Here is a 24,122-nt window from a genome sequence, read left to right as displayed (position 1 = left end):
TGAGAGAGTCGCTTTTTTTTTAATACTATTTTTATTGATTTTCAAGTAAGGACAAATACAATAAACACACAGAGTAGAAGAAAACACTCAACGACAATATAAATGTTCCCACAGCACCGCTATAAGAAAGCATGGGTGTTCATTCCTTCAATAAGCACTTGGTACAGAAAAAGATGCAGATTAAGTTAGAATCTCTGACCAAAAGGATTCCTGAGTCATTGGGGGTCTAGGTTCGCCAGGACTCATATTAATAAATGTGAAAAAGTCCAACCAGTTTTCCACAAATGTGTCTGATGTTATTTCTCCTCTTGCTAACCTGCTATGTTGTGTCAATTTATCATTTAAAGCTAGTTTCCAAATCTTATCAAACCAGCGTTGATGGTCAAAAGCTCTGTCGCTTTTCCAGAGTTGGGCAATTTCCCACCTGGCTGCAACCGAGGGAGTTGCTTTTGAGGTGGCTGAGTTGCCTCCTTTCTCACGGAGTGGCTTTCAGGGACGCAGTCATTCATTCTCTCCCTCTCTGATCCTCTTCAGTGTCTCTCATTCTCTTCTCCTCCCCCTATAATTCCTCCCCCCCCCCAAACGCACACACCTTGAGTCTCCTCTGGTTGCATTTTCCAGTGGGGTGGCCCTTTTAACCTCTTTTGCAGTGAAAAATGCTGTTGCCCTTGCTGCATGCTATCATGGTCCCAACGCACATCCTAACCCAGGGAGATTAATTTGGACACAGGCATGTGTTTCTCCGTTTCTCTTTTCCTTTCTTTCTTTGCGCCTCGCTCCTTGCTTCTACGCAAGGGGACTAAACCTTTCCTTTTTCCCTTCAGATGGGGCTCAAGTTTGCAAAAATCTTAGCCCCTGCATAGAATTACCCCAGACCCCTTTAAAAAGATTACTGGGGAACCTGCAAGAATTGTACCCGGTAGGTCGTATGCAGTGTCAGCCCTACTTACTGTAGACACGTTAAAATGAATAAGACTTGAGTTAGACTAACATTGGATACAAACCATCATGTATATGCACACAGACAAGAATCGGTATATGTATATTTTCTAGGAGGGAAGGGTGGATATTAAAGAGGCTGTTATGGAGTGATTTGCTCTGATGGGCTAGTTGGTTTTCCTGGAATAGTTTAAATCCTCTTTAACACAGATATGTGCTAAACAGGGTAGGGGTGGGCGGGCATACTGCTACATTGTCGGATGGTCAAGTAAAAAGTGATGGTATGGATGGTGTATGTCTGCCAGAGAGAGAAGATGAACATTAAACAAATAAAGAAAGGATTGATGTGTTGTAAGTACAGGTGAGGTGCTGAATAAGGGAATGCTGTAGTAACTTCTTTAAATATACCAGGCAGAGTTGGGGCTAAATAAGGTTTCAGTTTGCATTCCCTTCAAGCTTGCGCAGTCCTTGTTGTTGTTGGGCAGCTGGAAGTTTGCAGTCTGGCTTTTCCCTCCCCCACCAACTGCCTTACTAAGTTCTTTGTAAATTGAGCTGCGTTGGGAGTTCTCAGCCTTCTGCTATAGTTGACTTCAGGGAGCTTGTTTGCCTTCCCTGGATTTTGCTTCTTCCTGCTTTTTCCCCCCTCTCCCTGATCACTGTGATTTTCTTCACTGAAGTAGGAAGCAAGGGAGAGGCTTGTGAACTGTATGCATGAGTCTTCTGCTTAGCTAATGAATGCCATTTCCTCTGATTCGTGCTTGCAGGAAGGAGGAACGATGGCTCTGGACGGTATACGGATGCCAGATGGCTGCTATGCGGATGGGACGTGGGAGTTAAACGTCCATGTCACAGACCTGAACAGAGATGTAACTCTGAGGGTCACAGGGGAGGTCCACATTGGTGGCGTCATGCTGAAACTGGTGGAAAAACTTGGTAAGTTGTAATAACTAGGGGGAAAGGTGTGGCCTTCTCGTTGCTTTGGTGCTTCTCTGAATGCTGGAAAGGCAGAGAGGAGGTGGGCGTAGAAATGGAATTGCATATTTGCCTCACACATGGGACTGATTTCAGAAACCCATAACTATTTTTAAGTGCTTAGTTTTTGTTAGAGGAACAGAGATCAACATCAAGCAGCTTGCAGGCCACATCAGAACTGCTGAATCTCTTTAGCTTTCCTGCTACTGGCTTGCCATAATTGTCTTCACGTCTTTCCTTGCTTCATATGGTGGTAGCTGCGTTTCTTTACAACACTGAAGTTGAACCCAAGTATTGATCAGTCTTCATAGATAAACACAATGTTTATTGTAGGCAATGATATGGCAAGCCAGGGAGTGAGAAAAACAATTATTTTGTCTTTCTTTTTTTGCTTCTCTGTCTTATTTCATTATCATCACAGCTGAATTCGGAGAGTTGTGACTGATTTCACCATACAAGTGCTTAAATCTAAAGGCTGGTTTATACAATCAGCAGAAGCGTTTTCAAGTTTTTCCTGGAGTGGTTTAACTAGAGGCTGCAAATTAAGTGTTGCGAGTAGTAGTTGTGTGTTGGAGTACTTAAACACAAAATGTACAAAACTAGTGTGTCAGCTAGAAGCCTGACATGCTATTTTTTTTTTTAATGTACAGGGAGTTCTTCACAGGACAGCATCTAAATGTGCAGCCTGAAATAGAACAATCTAGTGAAAGCTTTTGCCACTTCTGGTGATAGTGTAAGCCAGCCCTTATGCATTCCACATCCTGCAAATATCGAATAATGTGCTTGCATGTACAAGTTTCATAGAGAATTCTTGCTCCTTGAGCTGGCTTGTTCCTCCTGGCCCTTCGAAACCTCTTAGCTTCTGAGACGGGGTTGGGCTGCAAAACTAATACCAGAAATGCTGTGTAATTAACTTTTCTAATTTCTAATTCTAGGCTTGCTTTTTTCTAATTGTAAAAAAATAAGGGAGGTTTCCCAAAGATTTTAAATCTCTGCAAAATTCATGGATAATGCTTGATAATGGGTTGCTGTTCCTTGTCTTTTTCCTCTTAAAATGTTCAGTTTGTATGAATTTAGACTAAGTGCCAGGTAGAAGGATTTGTGCCTGGGCTCAAAAATACTAAAACAATTTGGCAAGAACTTTTTGCTGTTATGCAGCTAAGATTTAATTGAAATGCCCATTCCTTCTTTACTTGACGTCTGGCATTGTGAAAGGGTTGTGTAGCGCTGGAGCTGACCACCTCTCTTAGACAAGTAGCTCTGTGTCTTGTGGACAATACTGTCTGGTGTTATGCCTTATATTGCATTTTTGCAGATAATTACACCTGCAGTAAGTAACAATTTCTTCCAGCTCACTGGTATACCATGCCTTTTGTTCAAGCCTTCCTGTGAATCATTGGTTGACAGATTGTTAACTTTTTGCCCTTACCTCCCAAGCTGTTATCTGTTTATATTCAGTGTAAGCCCTGGAGAGTGTTAATATTCTGTTGAGCATTAGTTACATTGCAGGCTGCATAAGGAATATCGTATTCTGTACTTGCCACCTGGTAATTGGACATGATTGCTGCTTTACAGCAAGTTGTGTTGCCATGGAAGCCCCATTGAATTGAGTGGACATTGAATTGGAGCAATGTTGCTTGGCACATTATGCCCTCATTTTGAGGAGCATACTGTACATCAATGTTAAATTTCCTGAGCAAAGATGTTGAGGTTTATACAGTTGGTAATCTGATGTGTTCCTTCCTTAATAATACCGTTGAAGCCGATTAGTATACTACGAATGCAAAGAAAATATTTGTATCAGCTCCCCAGCACACTTCTGATACTGTGTAAATAGTTGATTCATTGGCAAGCTGTACCCATAAGTTATGGTTGGTGTACTTAAAAAAAAAACCCATCCTGTACTGAACTAAGATTTCATACTGATGTAATAAGGAAGGAAAAGCAGATATAAATACTTGGTTCAAAAGGAAGCTTGTGTTTGCATGAAGGACTCTTAGGCGTGACGTGGCTTTGGAACAGTACAAAATATGTTTCAGTAATATTTTTGTGCTTGGTTATAAAAGCAATCGCTTGAGGTGATTACATGTCTCAGCACTTAAACTTGTTCAGCTTTTACAATGTTAAAGGAAAAATTGCTACTATCTCTTCCATAGTGAATAAGCCAATAATAAGCATTACTTTGGGTGTCTCTGATTTTGAGTTTATTTTTGTGTATTATTATTATTATTTTATTTTATTTTAGTATTAATTTCATTTCTATGCTGTCCAATAGCTGAAGCTCTCTGGGTGGTTCCCAACAATTCACAAAAGTTACAAACCACAATATTCTACAGAAATTACATGATACAACATTATAGTATAGTCTAACATTTTGCATAAGCTGCAGCTTTTCAATACTCTTCAATGGTAGCCCCATGTAGAATGCATTGCAGTAATCTTAACTTGGATATTATCGTGCATAGATTACTGAAGTCAGGTTATCTCTGTCCAGATAGGGGTATAACTGGGCCACCAGATGAAGCTGGTAGAAGGCACTCCATGCCACTGAGGCCGCCTAAGGTACAAACCTGCGCCTTCAAGGGGAGTGCAACCCCATCCAGAACAGGCTGAGCACCCTCCATCCAGTCAGAAGAATCACCCACTACCAGCATCTCAGTCTTGATCTTATTTATTTATCTATTTATTTAAAACATTTGTATCCTGGCCTATATCACTAGGATCTCAGGGCGACATGCAGATAAAATTATACAATATAAAACAATAAATATACAGCTGAAAACAAATTAAACCATTAATCAAGTTAAAACCAGTATATAATGTAAAAATTAAAACAGTTAAAACAATGTGCGAGTTTGGTGAATTTAACTGTTAAAGGCTTTGTTAAAAAGCCATGTTTTCACTCTGCGCCAGAATAAAGTCAGCGTTGGCGCCAGTCGGGCTTCCAAGGAAAGGGCATTCCACAGTCGGGGTGCCACAACAGAGAAAGCCCTCTCTCTTATTAGTCCTCATTCAGTCCATTGTTGCAGCCAGGCATTGATTTAGCACATCCACAATCTCAACTGATGAGGATGAAAAGGAGAAGTAGAGCTTCGTGTCATCAGCACACTGATGACAGTGCACTCCAACATTTTGGATGACTCCACTAAGTGATTTCATGGAAAGGGGGACAAACAGCATGGGGGATAAAATAATGACCCTGTTAGAGCATCCATGGGGACAAACAACATTCACCATGCACCATCTTTTGGAGCCAGCCATCCAAGGAGGAATGGAACCACTGCATTGTAGTGTCCCTAAGTTTTTTTTATAATCTGAACACAGATGTCTTTCCTTTCCCTCTGGCATGAGATCCAGGACATTGCTCTGAGCCTAGCATGTAGGCCTCAGTGACTCCTTGATTTTGCCTGAGAGAGATGGAAGTTGCTTTGCAGAGAAAGGATCCCTTTGCAGAGTCAGTATGAGTGGTGCTGAATTTGTGAGTGTGCAGCTATAAGATTTGTGAGTATGCTGTTTTGCTTTGATTGGGTGAAAAGTTTGTGGCTGTGTTAAACTTTGTGTTTTCTTTAATAAAAGCCATTTAATTTTAAAGTTTGAGTAGATGTTTTACATTCTAAGTGTAATCTGGGTGAATGCAAGCATTCTGTCTTGAATCCTCAAGGGCATCTACAGCTACAACACTTGGGTCAAACTGAGGCTACTTGAGACGGGTGTGACTGAGTATTTAATACCAAGGACCCTGGAATTTTAGCCTTTTAGTTTCCCCTTACAGAATGAACCTATCCAAGCACCTTGTCAATGAATCTTCACCTGCCAGGGTATACCGTGGAGCTGTACAAGCTCTACTGCAGAGGGTACTCAGGAGCAATTGTATCAATTGCCCTGTTCATTTCTGTGTTCCACAGATCAACCAAGGTTTTGATAGGAGTGCCAGCCATATCAGCTGGAAACCTCCCTAGAGCCTTCTGGAAACCATCTGGATCCATTGGCCTCTGGAGGAGGGTATCTTAATAGGTCCCCCACCCTTGCAGAAGAAAAAAGCTGCTGTCAATCTAAATGTCAACAGGAGGTGACCTGGCTACGATAAAGGATCAAAGTCCCACCCGTTTAGATCACCATCCCATTGTCTGATTGAGGAAACTAATTCTAGAGTGTGCTCTGCTGTATGTGTTGGGCTGATGACATGTTGAGACAGTCCCATGGTTTTCATGGAGGCCATGAAATCCTGAGCTGACCCAGACAAGATACCCTTGGCATGAATTTTGATCCCCCCGCCCCAATCAGCAGCCTGGGGAACCTCAGCATCACATCAGTGACCATCTCTATCAGCTCAGATTGCTGGCTAGCAAGGTGGGTGGTGTATCAGCAAAATCCCAAAATTGCCCTGCTGGCCCAACACAAGATTCTAACACTCCAGACTAGTAGTATGATTTGCTCAAGTATAGGATGGAATCTGGTGGAGACAGCTTGCTGTTAAATGCCTTCAACGGGATAAAAGTTACTTGAAATTCAGACATCTCTTGCAAACATCTCATAAGAAGATGCAGTGGATTTGACTAAGCTCCAGAAACAGGTTGTGCATTGGGAAATAGACACACATTTAATCCTCTCTATAGATAGATAGCCTATTCTTAATACATTGATGCCTCCACTTCTGTTTAATAGCCCTTGCAGTGTATTGCAAAATCTAAATAATGGAGGTTGCGCCATAGTTTCTTAAATTATGGTTCTCCTGTCAAATGATAAGAGCTGAAGTTCGCTGTTGGAGTGTGCAAAAAATCCCAAACACACATAAACAAACCCAGGAGCAAACCTTAATGTATGCCTATTAATCTCTTTGCCGTACGCTGCTTTGTGTTTTGCTTGACCCTGCACCAATTTCATCTATACAGGAACATCATAGTGCAGAGGTGACTCAACACTGATGCTGCCCTCATCTTGTATATACTCTGGAAGCACTGTAGTAACAATGGTCTATGGTCTGCCACTTGGATCCAAGGCCTAAGATGTGCAGACTGCTCTCTGCATTAGAAAATAATAGGAAAAATCTACCTAACTGTTGGTGTACTCTTATCGCTTATTTTTTGAACAGGTTTTGGTTCATGTAGTGCAGTAAATCATGTTTGAGGTGAAGTCCTTTCTGCAAGCCAAACTGAAATATGTGTGCTTAAACTAAATTTTGTTAAACAGACATTTAAATGGAACTGGCTGTAAATGCAACATTTGTCTTTTTGTCCATCCTGTTTATCAAATTGTTCTCAAGAGTCTTGGGATACCAATATGTGTTTGGAGTAGAAGTACTCTGTATGCATCTTCTCATTAATTCTATAAACAACCCAGTTTTACTGACTTGTTCAATTTACTAGAAGCGTCCATCTGTTTTTGGAGGAGGAGATTCTAATCAAAATGAAAGTACTTCTGCATGGGCATTTCTCTTATTAGATTGTTGGAGTGCAATCCTAAGCAAATTTCAAATCCCACTGAGTAAACATAGTTTAGGATCATTGACAGCACGAAAATGCCAAGTTATACATCTGAGGACAGTTCAGATATAATACAGCCTATTTCTTAATATATCAAGGACATATCACAGGATCCTGCAAAGGTGGCATTTTGGTGGGAAGGGATTGATTGAACCCACCCTGCTTTGGTTATTAAAACAACACTGATTATTAAGGTATCTTTGGTTTCCCCTTAATTTGCCTTCAAAGAAAATGTCAATTACTTTAGTAGCTGACAGTTACTAAACTTAAGTTAGTTTGCTTTAACAGCTGTTGCTGTAGTTGTCGTAACTGTGGTACACTGCATAGTTAGGTTTGGCAAAGAGACTGACAGTCTCTTAAATTGCTTAGTGGACGAGTTCAAAGATTTATGGGGTTTTTTTCCAGGCCACTTTGTTGACCAGGTTTTCTGTGGAAGAGTTTTCTTCCTTGAAATATATAAATTAATGGACTTCAAGACTAAACTTCCTGCTTGTAGCCTTGGATCATTATCCTTGCTATGCATAATGCTGCTGTCATGTTGCACTTGGTTTCAAGTTGTTGACTATCAGTACTAAGCTTATGGTGATGCATGGATAGTGGAATAAGGAGTGCTTTTATGCCTCCACCTTTGATTAGCCTGAGAGGTATTTGGGTCCTGGCATGCACAGCTTAGAAAGCAACATTCAAGAATTTATCCATTTCTTTTTAATAGGTTAACTTCATCATACCTCCGCATCGCACAGTTATGGAAGTCAAGAACTACCTTCTGCTTGTGGTTCTGTGTGTGTAATGCGCTGAACCACACTGCTTTCATCAGCCATGGAAAAGGGTCTGTAGAGCAGAGGGATGTTTGCCTTTGGATTGGAAAGCTAGAGGAACACTGAGCTGATGAGCAAGAACAATCCTATCCCTCCTCAGCAATCCTGTTAATCATCTACATTTCTGGCATCTCAGATTGGATTAGGAAGTTAAGAGTGGTGGGAGCAAGATCAGTGTACATGAAAGAGGAAGAATATTTTCCTTGTTCATTCTCTTAATTCCCTACCTGATTGGCATCCCAGCAATGGAAGCCTTGGTGAGGAACAGTTTTGTGCAAATAAAGTAGGCATGCTAGTTTGGGGCTTCATTTTGTATGTGGTCCACCCTCGTGAGGGTATGGACCTGCTGAATATCCTGTGTGAGCAAGAGCTTGGGGTGGAGATTGCATCTCTGAGTACTGTGTGCCTCCCCACTGCCTGCTGAATTGCCCTGTTGCAGTGCTTCTGATAGCTGTAATATTACTACCAATTGGAATAAAAATAGATGCTAAAACTATGAGTATATGTAAAACAGTTCGGTGTGGGGCTATTAATCTGTCAGACAGTTGGTATACTCAATTCCCCCTCCTCCTCCCTCCCTCCCAATCCCCTTTCCTTTTGTGTCATGTCTTTTAGATTGTAAGCCTGTGGGGCAGGGACTGTCAAGAAATACTTTTGTAAGCTGCCGTGAGAGCCTTTTTTGGTTGAATGGCGGCATAAAAATGCTTAAATAAATATAAATAAATAAATTTATATAAGTTCTGTTAGTCATTTCCACTACAACCCTTTGTGACTTTATCCCTTTTGAATGTGCTACCTACCACATCCAGTGTGGAGTATTGTCACAGTCTGGCTCAGATATACTTGCATTTTCTGATTAAGTGGTTACAGGTGGAGAAGTGATGTTTAAAACCACGTAAGACATTTGTATGTGGGTTGGAGGAGGCTCCGGTAGCTTTGTTCCTTTCTGCTTCATCTGTAGGTGTTTCACTAAATTTCATTCATCCCTCCTTTTTGAAACAGGCAGTTTTTATATTGTGACTTCAGAGGTTGTTTGTTCTTTGAATGAATAAGTTTATTACGGTATGACAACCAGCACTCCAATCAAACACCATACAATTTAACACATTACATTACAGATGTAGAACATGCATATATTATTATTGTCTCACCTCTTTATGGCGTGAAATGGCTGCAGCACAAAATCTGGCAGCACAAAATTGATCTTTAAACTTTTCAGATGTCTGTTTTTCATTGAACTTAATCCTTACAAATAGAATAGTCTTTCCTTTTGATATCTAATGCGAATGGAGTAATTTCAAGTTTTACTTGAGGAAGAAACTTGTGAAATTCAGGGCATGAGCATTCTTTTGATGACTGACTTCTCCCTCCCCCACGTTTAATGGAAGGGTTATGAATAAAACACCAAGAAAGTGCAATGTTATTGATTTACCAGTTTGATTGCACTTGAGGTTTTACTGTAATGGAGGGACTGCTTGCAGATTCATTGAGTTGAATTTGTAAGGAACTCTCTTTAAACAATTATCACAAAAATAAAAACAATGTGGCACAAATTGTCAGTGTTGCAGTTATTCCATTAAATGTTGTTAGGTTTCAATGAAGAATTATTTGGCTTCCTATGTTGTCTTTATATAACTTTCTCTCCTCACTCAACCCTACCTCCCCCCTCCCTTTTTAGTTTGAATTTCTGGTTCAGATCCAGAAATGCATACAGGGAGATCTGCATGAAAATTGGCATTTTCTTCCTCATTTTACCAAACCCCCCACTCACCCTGTTGTATTGCAAGAAACTTTTAAAACTCCCCTGAATGTAAGAGAAGCAATTGCACTCTTGAATAGGGGACTGCAGTTTTGAGAAAGTGGGGATTTTTTCACCCTTTGGGGTTTGCATGTGTAACTGGGCTCCTCGGATCAAGCCTTTGTAAGGGAGGCCAACTTGATGGTCAACAGGAAGCAAAACTAAGGTTGCACTTCTATGCCCACATACCTTGGAATAAGCCTCACTGAATACAGTAGCGCCTACTTCTGAGTAAAGATGCATAGGATGACCCCTGTGGCTAACAGCTTGTTTGGATGATCGTGACAAGAAAAGAAGCCATTGTCGTGTCTCCTTCTGTCCTTGTGTGTGCCGTGCACATGACCAGCATGCAGCACAGGTTGGGGTGCCATCCGAACCTGATGCGCACCCCTACCACAAGTCATGAGTTGTAGGGTGGGTATGAAGCCACACAGATACACCGTGGCACATGCTGAATTCGGATGACACGCCAACCAATGCTGCATGGCAGGGGATTATGCAAATGGTGGTCACATGTGGGTCACATGCAGAGGCTGGAGGGAAAAGCCACAATGGCTTCTTTGCTCATTGCAATCGTCTAAACTCAGTCTAAGTATGGCAACCCAGCAATTGATCTGTAGTAAAGCTTTTATGAATCTCTTTGCTTTCCATAGCAATTTGTTGCACACTTGTAGGGTTGTTTTCCTGTATCTTATTGTGTGGCTGTTGTATAATTTTATACTAAGTAGTCTGCCTGTATCAGGGTGGGCAAAAAATGTACCCTCCAAGGATTTTGTTAAGTTGAATTTCAGTCTTTGCTTCACTAGCTGTACACAGAGTGGTTCTCAAGACTTGTGATTTAACACACATCCTTATTGTTATAAGCATCCCTTCGAAGGAAATACCCTCTTCTTTGGAAACTGTAAGCACATGAACCCAGTTTGTCACAAAGTTCAAGAGGAGGAACAAATGGGACATGGTAGTAAGGAGGCTTTAAATAAGGTGAATGACACAATGCATTAAGTATCCATGGATGTCCTTTCAGAACAGGAAGTGACACACAGTGTTTGGCACTTTGGTTACTCAATTGGCAGGATTTGTCGCAAAGCAAATCCAGCAGTTGACTCACCCTTGAGCGAAAAGCGTTCTTTTGCTATGCAATACTTATAGTGAGTTGAATTTTTTCCTATGCAAGGTCACTTTTAAATAGCACTGGTTAAGTATGCCCTTTCATTTTGGATGTTCAGAGGCAGGATGATAATCCTAAGAATTGGCAGTTGAGAGAGGTTGTTGTGAGGGCTAATGACAGAATTAGATTTGTTTCAACTGCTATAGATTTCTTTTGGAGGCAAGGACAACCTTTTTGCATCAGACTAATGAAAAGTCCATCCTGCTCAGACCCAGCAATTGGATCTGAAATGCTTACGGCAACTTAAAAAGCATAGGATACTCAAAAGCTCTTCATTGTCTCTTGGCCATTCCAATCTTTAGAAGTACTCTACTCGTTTGAATGCCCAGAGCATCTAGTTTAGTATGTCACTGCAATTTGCTTCATGCATGGACATATTCATACCACATTTGACTCTGGATTCAGTCCTTAGAACATTTGCTTGGAAATGAACCCCGCTGATTTTCATTGGGGTTTATTTCTATGTAAATCGGCTTTGGATTGAACCAGGACACGGAATAACGGGCTCAAGTTAAAGGAAGCCAGATTCCAGCTGGACATCAGGAAAAACTTCCTCACTGTTAGAGCCAGTTCCCTAGGGAGCTGTTCCCTAGGGAGAGAACCAGTTCCCTAGGGAGGTTGTGAGCTCTCCCACACTAGAGTCATTCAAGAGGCAGCTGGACAACCGTCTGTCAGGGATGCTTTAGGGTGGATTCCTGCGTTGAGCAGGGGGTTGGACTTGATGACCTTGTAGGCCCCTTCCAACTCTGCTATTCTATGATCAGCTATGCCTTTGGCTGTTTTTACTTCTGATGATTGTTCCATAAGGTCTGCTGTGCATTATGTGTATATATAATGATTTTAAAAATGAACCTGTTCTATACTCTAGCTGCTGTTAATTACTAATGCATGTTTTGCTGTGCAACTTTTCATCTCGGGTGTTCATATGAATTAGTAGATTAGGCAGAGAGAGACTTGCTGAAGCCACTTGGGATGCTTTGTTACTACTGCAAGCAGAGAAAGAATCTGGGTTTTCCACAATCAGACACAACTCTTCATCTGAACAGAAATCCGGACTGGCTACTGGTTACTTAATTTTACTGACCGTGCTAAATGGTTAAAACTATATGGAATGGTATAAACTATTATTCTTTTAACATCTTCTGATCTGGGACCCAACTTTAGCCCATACATGCATTTGGGGACCCACTTATAATTTCCATCCATATATTTGTATGATGGTAGCGCTGTTGTTGCAACACACCAAAACTAGTTCCAAGTAGTGGGTCCCAATCCTCCAGTTGAAGGCCAGTAGTAAAAGCTGATAAAAGGATAGTTTTAAATAGTTTAATAGCTTTAAATAGGTTTTTGTCAGCTAAATGATATACTACTTATTCTTAACCACAACCTTGTGTTTTAAAATTATTAGTAGTAGTAGTAGTAGTAGAAGTAGTATTTTCTGTTTAGCACAGAAGTGAGATTAAACAATATAGTTTTCACTGTAGAAGTTAAGAAAATATTTGTTGTTTTCCTAATTCTCTCCCCTGTTAGAGCTTATCTATCAGTAGTATGAACTAAAAAAAATATGTATGCAGGTTTTAGCAAAAGTCTAAATTTAGGGCTTTATTTTTTTCTTATTTTTGCAGACATCTGTTCACATCTCTTAACTTTAGGATATTCAGGAGTAGCCTGACACTGAACTAAAGAGCATAAAGAATGGTATCGGGAAATTCCCACAGATATCAGTTGTCATTATCAGCGCATTTTGCGTTTAGTTCTGTATACAGTTCTGGACAGCACTGATTATCTGCTAGCTTCAAATTAACAGTTTGTGTAGAATAGGAGAATCTTTGGCTTCCTTCTAACAAGAACACTGAGAATTGGCATTATGAACTGATTGGGTCTGGAAGATTGCAATCTCCTTAGTGATCCCAAAGCTCTGGTTTGTTATACCGCAGGCAGGAAACTGATGGTTATAGTTAGGGTTAGACCCAGCCCAAATCAGAAGCTTCCTCTTAAAACTGTATATTTTTGGTTTCTATTTCCAAAATATGATCATGTAATTCTTCATCCATATTATCTCTGCCCTACTGAAGTTGTTTCCTTTTAATTTACCAGTTTATTGTGACTGGAAACCATGGTATCCTGAATGGCTGCTGTCACAGTTTGAAACAGTATTCAGAGTGTTCATTGACTTTCCTGAAAAGCTGAACTTTCTTTTTTTTTTCTTTAAAAAAGACAGACTTATTTAGTAATATATGGTTTACAATAGGTTTTCTAAGGGTGGGTTGCTAAGCTGTGTGGACCAACAATATCTTCTGGGCCCAGTGTGCTAAATTTATATACCCCACCACAAGACAATTCCTCTCAGCTGTACACCCTTGCAATAGGTTTTCTTGTCTGCAGCAGGACTAGGGAACAGTATCTGGTCATAGAATCATAGAATCATAGAATAGCAGAGTTGGAAGGGACCTCTAAGGCCATCTAGTCCAACCCCCTGCTCAATGCAGGAATCCACCCTAAAGCATCCCTGACAGAGGGTTGTCCAGCTGCCTCTTGAAGGCCTCTAGTGTGGGAGAGCCCACAACCTCCCTAGGGAACTGGTTACATTGTTGTACTGCTCTAACAGTCAGATATCTTGTGGATTCCCTGAGTAGATTCCCTCCCCCCAGCCCCCCCCGTGCAATATTTACTACTGTGATTGGCGGCTGCGAGGCCGCGTCCCCAGGCAGGGTTCAGAGCCCTTTAGGGCACGTGAAAGAGCCGCAGAGGGTGCCCGAGCCCAGGGGCTTTGGCCGGGGCTTCCTTTCCAACCACCCCGGTGCCCTGCTGCCCCTTCGAGTTGTCCCCGGAAAACTCTGAAAACTCGGGAGTTCCTGGCTGCAGGCTGCGCTCCGGGGCCCCTCCCCCGAAGGGGCGCGCATCTCTCAGGGATTTGTTGTTTTTTTTTACCACGGAGGGGGGTCCTGCAGCCGCTTGGTCACTGCAAAGGGGGGGGGAGGTGCAAATTGAGTGCTTTGGTCAAGTGCAAATTGAGCTGCTTTGTAATGGAAAACTGGTTTGGGTCCCTCTCAGCTAAGCCAAAAGAACCCCTAGTTAAGTAGACTGATGAATTTTTCAGAATTATTAGGGGTGTGTGGGGGATGACCATAAGTTGAGAATTTAATTTATTAAATCCTTATCTTCAGTTATGTAGCTATTAGCCATGTAATCTGCTTTACCCATATTGCCTCAAGGTAGGTAACAAAGGTATAGAAATGAAATTACCACACAAAATACTACAAAAGCCACAAGTTTGACATTTCTTATGTATCTTAAAGTATACTAATCTCTGGCATCTGAATGCTTATTCAACGGAAGCATTAAACCATAGAATAGCAGAGTTGGAAGGGGCCTACAAGGCCAATGAGTCCAACCCCCTGCTCAATGCAGGAATCCTCTTAGAAGATTTACAGGCTTGAGAAAATCCAAATTCTAAAGCTGAGGCTACACCAATTCTGGGTGTCTTTTTGTTATGTAACATGTTTGATAGAGTGCTGTTTAAAGTGTTTTCTGTTGGCCTTGGAAGTTGCGAAAGGACATAGGGGAGAAGGTAATAGCTATGTACACAGCTCAAAATTTGGAGCTGTACTCAAAATTGGCACCTTGAATTATGCCCAGATTGTGGGAGTCAGCGCAGATGTCGAAGTATGGTTGTGACATCCTCCCATCTAGCCATTACATTTTTCATTGGCTTGAACTTCTCAGCAAGTTTTCAAGGGCAGACTCTCATAGAGAGTATTACTCAAATCTAGCATTGAGGCTAGTTACAAAGATGTGTATGATAGTTGTTACATCTGAATCTAAGAGAGAGAACCTCAGCTTTGTCATTAAATAGTTTGTAGAAAGCATTGGTGGCAGTTGTCCAAGAGCACTTGAGTTTGAGCCACAGGAGAGAGAGGGAGTAGAACTATTGTATTTTCTGGCGTATAAGACTACTTTTTAACCCAGGAAAATCTTCTCAAAAGTTGGGGGTCGTCTTATACGCCCAGTTGTCTTATACGCCGGAAAATACGGTACATTACTCTTCCTACCCCAAGTCACAGGGTATCTCGATAGTCATCGGGGAAAGTATCTGTTAGTAATCAGTCAGCCAAGCCCCATATAAACACTCTTAATTTTCAGTTTTACTGAACTGCTGGTATAGATGGCTATAGTTGTCTGATTGTACCCACTTATTTAAATTAATATATGAAATGCATATTGTATCTCTGAGAATGAGTATTATAGGAAAGTCCTGAGGAGGTATTGAAGATGGTGGAAGTTTTGCACAATTGTGACTATTCAAGTGGAATAGAATACAGTTCTTTGTCTGAAACATGTTTTAGACTACATTCTCTTCACCAAATGGGAGGAAAGAAGAACATACATTTTACACTTATTTGTACTTTAGAGACTTAAAATGCTATTTAATACAAAATGGCTGTCAACAAACTATACCACTAGCACTAAATCCTGAAATTTAGGGTGCTTCCAAATGGAGGCCTCCTAGCGCTAACAATGCAAAGGCATTTTGCAGCTATTATCCTTTTCCTCTTTCATGGATTTCTGGGGTAAAGAAAAGGATGGAATAATCACTGGGAAAACACAGGTGTGCTACAAATGGAACATGAGAACATCTGGACCCCAGGTAAAATTCTGTGAATGAAGATAGTGTGATTGCACAATAAAAGACTTATCTGGAAGTTGCACCCTTAAGCGGCCTTAGTAAATTGAGTTCCAATAAACACATTAAAACCACATAGCTCTCATTTTACTCTGACCAGCCCATTTTCAAGTCCACTGTATAAATATTCTGAACTCCAGAGTTAATTCTTATCTCATATATATCCTACATATGACTCTGCCACCTGCTGCTCTAATACTGTTTTCTCTTGAGGAATATGTGTCTCCTTTGAGTAGCCCTACTTGAATATTTGCTCCAAACTGTGTTTTGAGTCAGCATGGCTAAGTAGGTAAGCAAACCCTGAGCCTTGGGGAAGAGTGAAAAGTAAATTAGTAGTATTTGGGTAGTGGGGCTAGGTTCAGATGTTGGCTTGGCTCCACCATGGATGTACCGGGCAGTTTTGAGGCACTTGTTTTCTCCTTTCTCCATCTAAATGGGAATATTATGAGATACGAATCCTGATCCACAGTTGTATGTAACAAGGAGCTGTGCACAACTAAACAGGAGAGTGACATGCACAGTGGCCATAGAGTGCATGAGGATGCTCATTCCCATTGAGAAATAGATGGGTATGCATTCATAGAATAAAAATGTAATAAATAGAATCATAGAATAGTAGAGTTTGAAGGAGCCTATAAGGCCATCGAGTCCAACCCCCTGCTCAATGCAGGAATCCACCCTAAAGCATACCTGACAGATGGCTGTCCAGCTGCCTCTTGAAGGCCTCTAGTGTGGGAGAGCCCACAACTTCCCTAGGTAACTGGTTCCATTGTTGTACTGTTTTAACAGTCAGGAAGTTTTTCCTGATGTCCAGCCAGAATCTGGCTTCCTGTAACTTGAGCCCATTATTCCGTGTCCTGCACTCTAGGATGATTGATAAGAGATCCTGGCTCTCCTCTGTGTAACAGCCTTTCAATTACTTGAGGAGTGCTATCATGTCTCCCCTCAATCTTCTCTTATTCAGTTCTCCATGATGCATGTGAGCAATGAGGATTGCACTGCATGGGGTGGGGAATGCTCATTGGTCTTGCAGCTCTATGTCCATTTGTGCCTTCTCATGTGTGCAGGAACCAAGCAACCAGTACTGGCCTACCCATAGAGGAGATGGATTTTTGGATCTGGCCTTCTCACCCTATGCACACCCTATGCTCTGGAGGTTTACACGTGCTGAACAGCTGTTCCCTCCAAAGTGCCTATCTGTATTTAGGGCAATTGCTGGATCTGAGCATTTAACTGAATTGCTTTGTAACTGAAACTCTTATGGAAAAGATTAATACACATTCTCTAGGGTACATTATACTGTAAGTTTGTCTGCATTTATTTTTGACTTTTAATACACTCAACATTACTAAAATGCACATTTGGTGAAGTTGAAATTAGTTATTTTGCTTCACCTTTCCCACATGGTTCATAGTGTCTTAGGGCCTTGCTAGACGAGGCCTTAGCACGCTGTGAGGCCCCGTTTCCCTGCTGTGCGTCCAGACGATGCACAGGGGAATCTGGGGTTAAGGCGCACTGAAGCCTCCCTTAACACGCCATAAGCAAAGTCGCTTATGGTGCGCCTTTTCCGCAGCCCCAGCCTGAGGCTGGGGCTGTGGAACATCTAGCAAGGTCCGTGGCTTTTTGCGGCTACTCGCTTACTTGCGAGTAGCCGGGAAAAGCGCTGTGCCCATCGGGCTGGGGGGATCCCGGGGGGGGAGATGGGGGGAAGGCCGGACCGGCAGGAGACGGGGAGGGCGGAGGGCAACACAGGGGACAGCGAGGGAGGGCGGAGGGCGACACGGGACGGCGGAGGGCGACACAGGGGATGGCGAGGGAGGGCGGAGAGCGACACGGGACAGCGAGGAAGGGCGGGGAAAGAGTGGGCAGGAGGCATGGGAGGGGATCAGGAGTGGATGAGGGGGCTTAATTAAAAGAAAACCCACCTACCTTGTCCGGAGTCTTCGGGGCGCACATGGCCCCTTTAACAACAACAACAACAACAAAAATGGCCGACGCTACAGGGCTTCCGCAGTCCCTGCGCGTCGGCCATCTAGGAGGCGGGGCGGCGCGTGCTAAAGTTAGTGCGCCGTCGCCCCGCCTCCCTGCCGGCTTATCCGGCAGGGTCTAGCAAGGCCCTTAGTCTCAGCCATTAGGCTACAGTTGATGCTGTGCTCCTTTATGATTTAAAATAAGAGTTTTAGTGCCTTTTTCAGCATTCAAAATCAGACACATTCTGTTCCTTTCCTTCCCAGCATTGGTGAATTTATTATTTTCAGTGAAAAGTGGCACTATTTTATATTAAACCAAAGTTTACAGAGATTCCTCATGCTTCTAGACTGAATAGCACTAATAGTTTTTAAAAGCAGAATTTAAAGGAAGCATATTATTATTATTAGTATTAGTATCCCGCCTTTTGCCCAATACTGGGCCTCAAGGCAGTATTACAAAGTTTAAAACATACATTTTAAAACATAGGAAATGATTTTTTTTAAAAAAAGAAGTTTAAAATACACAACAAAATTATTAACATAGATGGAAGACCAAATTACTCTCCAAAGGCCTGCTGGAACAAACAAGTTTTAGCCTGCTTCCGAAAGCCCATCAAGGAGGAAGCCAGTCTAGCTTCCCCGGGAAGAGTGTTCCAGAGCACTGGAGCAACCACCGAGAAGGCCCTCTCCCATGTTCCCACCAAGCACGCCTGTGAAGATGGTGGAACTGAAAGAAGGGCTTCTCCAGAAGATCTCAAAGCATGGGCAGGCTCATAAGGGAGAATACGGTCTTTCAAATAACCTGGACCAGAGCCATATAGGGCTTTATAGGTTGTAACTAGCACTTTGAATTGCGCCCAGAAACAGACTGGAAGCCAGTGGAGCTGTTTTAACAGGGGAGTTGTCTCCTCCCTGTAACCAGCCCCGGTCAACACTCTGGCTGCAGCTCTTTGAACCAGCTGGAGTTTCCGAACACTCTTTAAAGGCAGCCCCACGTAGAGCGCGTTACAGTAACCCAATCGGGATATACTAAGGCATGTGTCATTGTGGCCAGGTCCAACATCTCTAGGAACGGGCGCAGCTGGCACACTAGCTTTAAATTTGCGAATGCACTCCTGGCCACCGCCGAAACCTGGGCATCCAGGCTCAGGGCTGAGTCCAGAAGTACACCCAAGCTGCGGACCTGTGTCTTCAGGGGAAATGTAACCCCATCCAGCACAAGCTGAATCCCTATGAGTGTGTCAGACGGTAGTTTTAGCTTTGTTTTCTTTCAGTTAGAAATTTGGATGTCTGTGGATATGGGGTGCCCTTCTGCATTGCAGTTGAGAATTGGGGAGGTTACTGCAGGGAAAGTACCATTGTTACGGATGTTTGGGGTAACTTGAACTTTGACATTTGTGAAGTATCCTGATGACAAAGACGATGACAGTGTCTTTGCCTTAATTGCTATGATATAAATGACTTCTTTCCAATGTAGGAATCAATATGTGGCACTTATTATTTATTTATTTATTTATTTATTTATTTATTTATATAGCACCATCTATGTACATGGTGCTGTACAGCGTAAAACAGTAAATAGCAAGACCCTGCCGCATAGGCTTACATTCTATTAAAATCATAGTAGAGCGATAAGGAGGGGAAGAGAATGCAAACAGGCACTGGGTAGGGTAAACAGGCGCAGGGTAGGGTAAAACTAACAGTATAACAGTATAAAGTCCAAACAGCATCAAGTTGTAAAAGCTTTAGGAAAAAGAAAAGTTTTTAGCTGAGCTTTAAAAGCTGCGATTGAACTTGTGGATCTCAGATGTTCCGGAAGAGCGTTCCAGGTGTAAGGGGCAGCAGAAGAAAATGGGCGAAGCCGAGCAAGGGAAGTAGAGACCCTTGGGCAGGCGAGAAGCATGGCATCAGAGGAGCGAAGAGCACGAGCGGGGCAATAGTGTGAGATGAGAGAGGAGAGATAGGAAGGAGCTAGACTGTGAAAAGTTTTGTAGGTCAACAGGAGAAGTTTATATTGGATTCTGAAGTGAATTGGAAGCCAATGAAGAGATTTCAGAAGTGGAGTTACATGGTCAGAGCGGCGAGCCAAGAAGATGATTTTAGCGGCAGAGTGGTGGACAGAAACCATTTCCTTGTGACTCCCTCCATAATTCTTAATGCTTATAAGTGGGGACCCCACAATATAATGTTGAAGGTGTCCCCATCCAGGGTGGATTTGATTTAAATCACTACTCAGAAAGACTTGTTTTAATCATGTAACTCCCCCCCCCCAAGTGCACTCTATTCATTGAATTTTTTTAAACTTAGCACTTAAGAGGTAAAGGGTTGATTCTGTGTACATAGATTTGCAAAGGCACAATGGGATCGTGATCTCTACAGACACAAATTCACAGTTTTGAGAACTGTAAAACCAAGCATCTGTGATAATATCTTCCAGATAGAAAATTGCCCAATAATCTTACAGAAACCTCTGGAAGACCATGGCATTGTGAATGGATTAATGGAATTCATTTACCCCAAAAAATTAAACATTGCATGAATATACATACAGCCTCATGCTACATAATTAAAAAGTAATTATTTCATGATGAATAACCCTTGGACTATAATTTATCTAAAACAGAGCTTTTCCTCAAAAAGCATTTTATAAAAAAAATCCAATTTAAATCAAATAAATCCGATTTAAATTAAAAAATGATTTTTTAAATTTTTTTGAAAAGAAATCATTGATTTTTATCCACCGTGTCCCCAGCTGAGTGTTACAGTGCTTTTGTTTGGGGTTCTAGTGAGCCCTGAATAGGAATGCTATAGCACTGTCACTATACAGCATTCTTTCCTCTTCAGGACTTGCTGGGCAGCCAGCCTCAAACTCAGTGAAGACCTAATGCTGGGGGCTTGAGCCAGCCTTCAAGCAGAGCATTGCAATATTAGTACTACGCTGTAGTTAGGTCTGGGGATAACTGCCACAAATCTTCTTTTAGCAGTATTGATTGGCAGCAGGATTAATGCATGCACCCCAGTCTGCACTGTTAAAGGGAGTTTTGGGGCTGCCAACACTTACCCTGAACACTTGAATGACGTGGAACAGAGGGTGGGTTTGGGGAGCGTAGGAAATAAAATAGTTATGTTTCATACATGCACACACACCGCATTCTGTAGTACAGTAGTGCTATCATGTTAAAGTGTCATGGGGCTGCACAGCTGGGAGTATGGTTGTTCTAGATTTCCCTCCTCTTGCTGTATGGGAAAAGTCTGGGGAAAGTCAGAGCATATGCATGCTTGATGGTGCACATCTCCTGAATCCATCCACCCACACAAATCATTTCAGAATCCTTTCAGCTGTGAAAGGGACATTCATCATCATCATTATTATTATTATTATTATTATTATTATTATTATTATTATTTGTATCCCGCCTTTTGCCCAATGCTGGGCCTCAAGGCGGTATTACAAAGTTTAAAATATACATGGGGGGGGACACACAAAACCATAAACATTTAAAATACACAACAAAATTATAAGACATTAACATAGATGGAGGGGCAGACTATTCTCCAAAGGCCTGCTGGAACAAAAAAGTTTTAGCCTGCTTCCGAAAGCCCATCAAGGAGGGAGCCAGCCTAGCTTCCCTAGGAAGAGAGTTCCAGCAGCCACCGAGAAGGCCCTCTCCCATGTTCCCACCAAGCGTGCCTGTGAAGAAGGTGGGACTGAAAGAAGGGCTTCTCCAGAAGATCTCAAAGCACGGGCAGGCTCATAAGGGAGAATACGTTCTTGACATTATAGTGATCCTACATGACAATTGTGTTTGGGGATGCTCGTTTCATTATTTATTTATTTATTGCATTTTTATACCGCCCAATAGCCAAAGCTGTTGGTGTGCATCTCCTGACCCCAACATCCTCCATTTAGTTAGGTCCTACAAGGAGCAGGTTGCTTAATTCCTTTCAGTTGCGCAGGTGCCCAGCCTGCTATGGGCTTGTACTTTTCCCTCATGCTGACAGTGTGCCTAAGCCGTTGGCTACCATTTTTTCCACCTTTAAAAAGCAACAACGCCCCACTTCTCTGCATAGTGGGGTTCCCCATGTATGCAAAGTTCCATCATATTTATAGGTGGCCTTGTTTTGCTGTGCTTGGTTGGCATGAGGCATCTACTTTGCCTAATTAGAGTGAGTGATCAGCTGAAAGCTAGCTAGAAGGTCCACCAACCCCAAGATCCAGATGGAAACGAAATACACTTAAAATCAGACAACAGAGTGCCTCTAAACGCATTCTGAGTCTAGGAATTTGTTTTCAGTATTAGAACTCAACTGAGGTTACTTCAGGCTTTCTTTCAGCAGCTGAATTTAGATGGAAAAAGTAATTTTGTTAAATAATTGGAAGTTGGAAAGAACTTGCCATTCTACTGAAAATCACTGAGATGTACCATTAGTTCCCACTCTACCTTCTGTGCCGCCTCCCTGTTTCTGGACAGACCACTACTACATGGAATGGTAGTTTGAATACCTGTGCAATACAAAGGAAAAGAACATTGAAGAACTAAAGAATATTGGCTTCCTGTTTTAGGCATCATGTCTTCCTGTTCCATGTAGAGACAACAGTTTTATCAACCACGGAATTTGGTGTGTGCTTTAGCTGGTGATAGATCCTTCTTTGCCTCCAACTGCACATATTTCATACTAAATTTAGATGCTTTTCTTCTTATTGTGAACCGTCCAAAGAGTTTCGGCTATTGGGCGGTATAAAAATGTAATAAATAAATAAATAAATAAATTATTGAAAGGTAATAAGTTTAAACTACACCTTCTTGATGTTTGAATGACCAAAGCCTGGATGTCTAGGTGGAAAAACAGTTTCCTCTTTCATTTTACTATAATTAGAATAATTAAATGATGTATTTAAATATGGTGGGTGGGTGGGAGGGATTTTCTGCTCCCATTTTAAACCTCTGGCAACCTGCAGGGGAGTTCTGCTTAATGGATTGCACTTTTTAAATTATGAGGCTGGCATTATGAATGCCTTGTTTCTCCTGTGGAAAACCTGGTTCAGTTGTATACGTTGTTTCTGTGTTGCAAACCTCCATCTGTTATCTCGGTTTGCTGAAATTAGAAATTAATCTGTATGCCAGGTGTGAAATCTTTTGAGTACATCGAGGCTTTAGTATTAACTCAAGCCTTCATCCCTTCAGCATTTGCTTGAAGGAGAATGTTTCTGTAAAGGGCTATTCTTCCTCTCCAAAACACCCTCCTTCTGGACAAGTTCCTTAGCCTCTGTTCAAAGTATAATCTTGCAGGTCTATTGCCAAGCTATTTCAGCATTTTTTTCCCCTTATCGGCTGCTAGAATGTTTTGAAACGTTGCCAGGTCTTGTATGGTTTTAACTCTCTCTAGTTCTTTGTAGCTACTGAAGAAGACCTGAGAACATGAATTTAGTGGCCCAATGTAGACATAACTCTGCTGATCTCTTAGCCATAGTTAAGAGAACAGGAGCTAGGCTTTTCCTCCCTTGCTGACTTCAACCCTGGTTTAGTATCTACAACTGGCATTTGAAATCAGGATTTGAAGCAGGTTAGCAAACCCCTGGGTAAGTGGAAACCTAGTTGGTGTTAACCATGATTGGCTAGGGACGTCACGTTTCTGGAAATTTTGAAACCATAAAAAATGTTTTTTCCTCTAGGGAGCCCCCCACCCTCTGGCGAAAAGTCAGAAACCAAATATAACATTTTACTCCTTTAACAATATAAAATACAATGAGTGAAATCCAAGTGGTGCCTTCCATTGACAAACGCCTGTCAACGGAGCAGGGCAGGGGGCCATTTCCCCTCTAGCTATAGCCCCTCCTCCCCCGAATCTTCACTGTATGGTTAGGGCACCCTCGAGCAAATTTCATGGCACGGATCCCAATCTACCTTCTCCCCACCCCTGGTTTAGGCAGAAGTAGACTTATATAGTTGCAGTACTATGGACTAGCAACATATTTGGATATAAAGTTGAACTTTATAACTAGATTGAATTCTACAATATATACAGGAATTATTCTTTAATGCTGTAGAAGATTGTCTTACATAAAAATCTTCATACTATAGTTTCTGAGTGAGTAACATCTTACCTAAAGCATCTCATTCATTGCAAAAGAGAAAATAAGGTTTTTTTCCCAGTGTTTCCACCAAACTTACAATTTTTTCCATTAGAAAAATTGTCCTTGGGGTGGGGAGAACAGGGGGGAAAGCGCCCCCCCGTAATTTGTTGTTTATTCGTTCAGTCGCTTCCGACTCTTCGTGACTCCAAGGACC

At 41.9% G+C, this 24,122-nt stretch overlaps 1 protein-coding gene across 2 annotated transcripts in view; it reads left to right on the top strand.

Moving 5' to 3' along the window:
• The window catches only part of FERMT2 (FERM domain containing kindlin 2), a 121,010-nt gene that overhangs the window by 758 nt on the left and 96,130 nt on the right, over positions 1 to 24,122 (top strand). For both annotated transcript variants that reach the window (XM_063118199.1, XM_063118198.1), the window contains exon 2: positions 1,704 to 1,872. In XM_063118199.1, coding sequence (XP_062974269.1) covers positions 1,716 to 1,872 — 157 coding nt within the window. In that variant the 5' untranslated portion in view covers positions 1,704 to 1,715. The remainder of the gene's footprint in view (positions 1 to 1,703; positions 1,873 to 24,122) is intronic.

Source organism: Elgaria multicarinata, chromosome 2, assembly GCF_023053635.1.
Source record: "Elgaria multicarinata webbii isolate HBS135686 ecotype San Diego chromosome 2, rElgMul1.1.pri, whole genome shotgun sequence".
Taxonomy (NCBI): Eukaryota; Metazoa; Chordata; class Lepidosauria; order Squamata; family Anguidae; genus Elgaria; species Elgaria multicarinata.
This window is presented reverse-complemented; position numbering and strand designations above follow the sequence as displayed.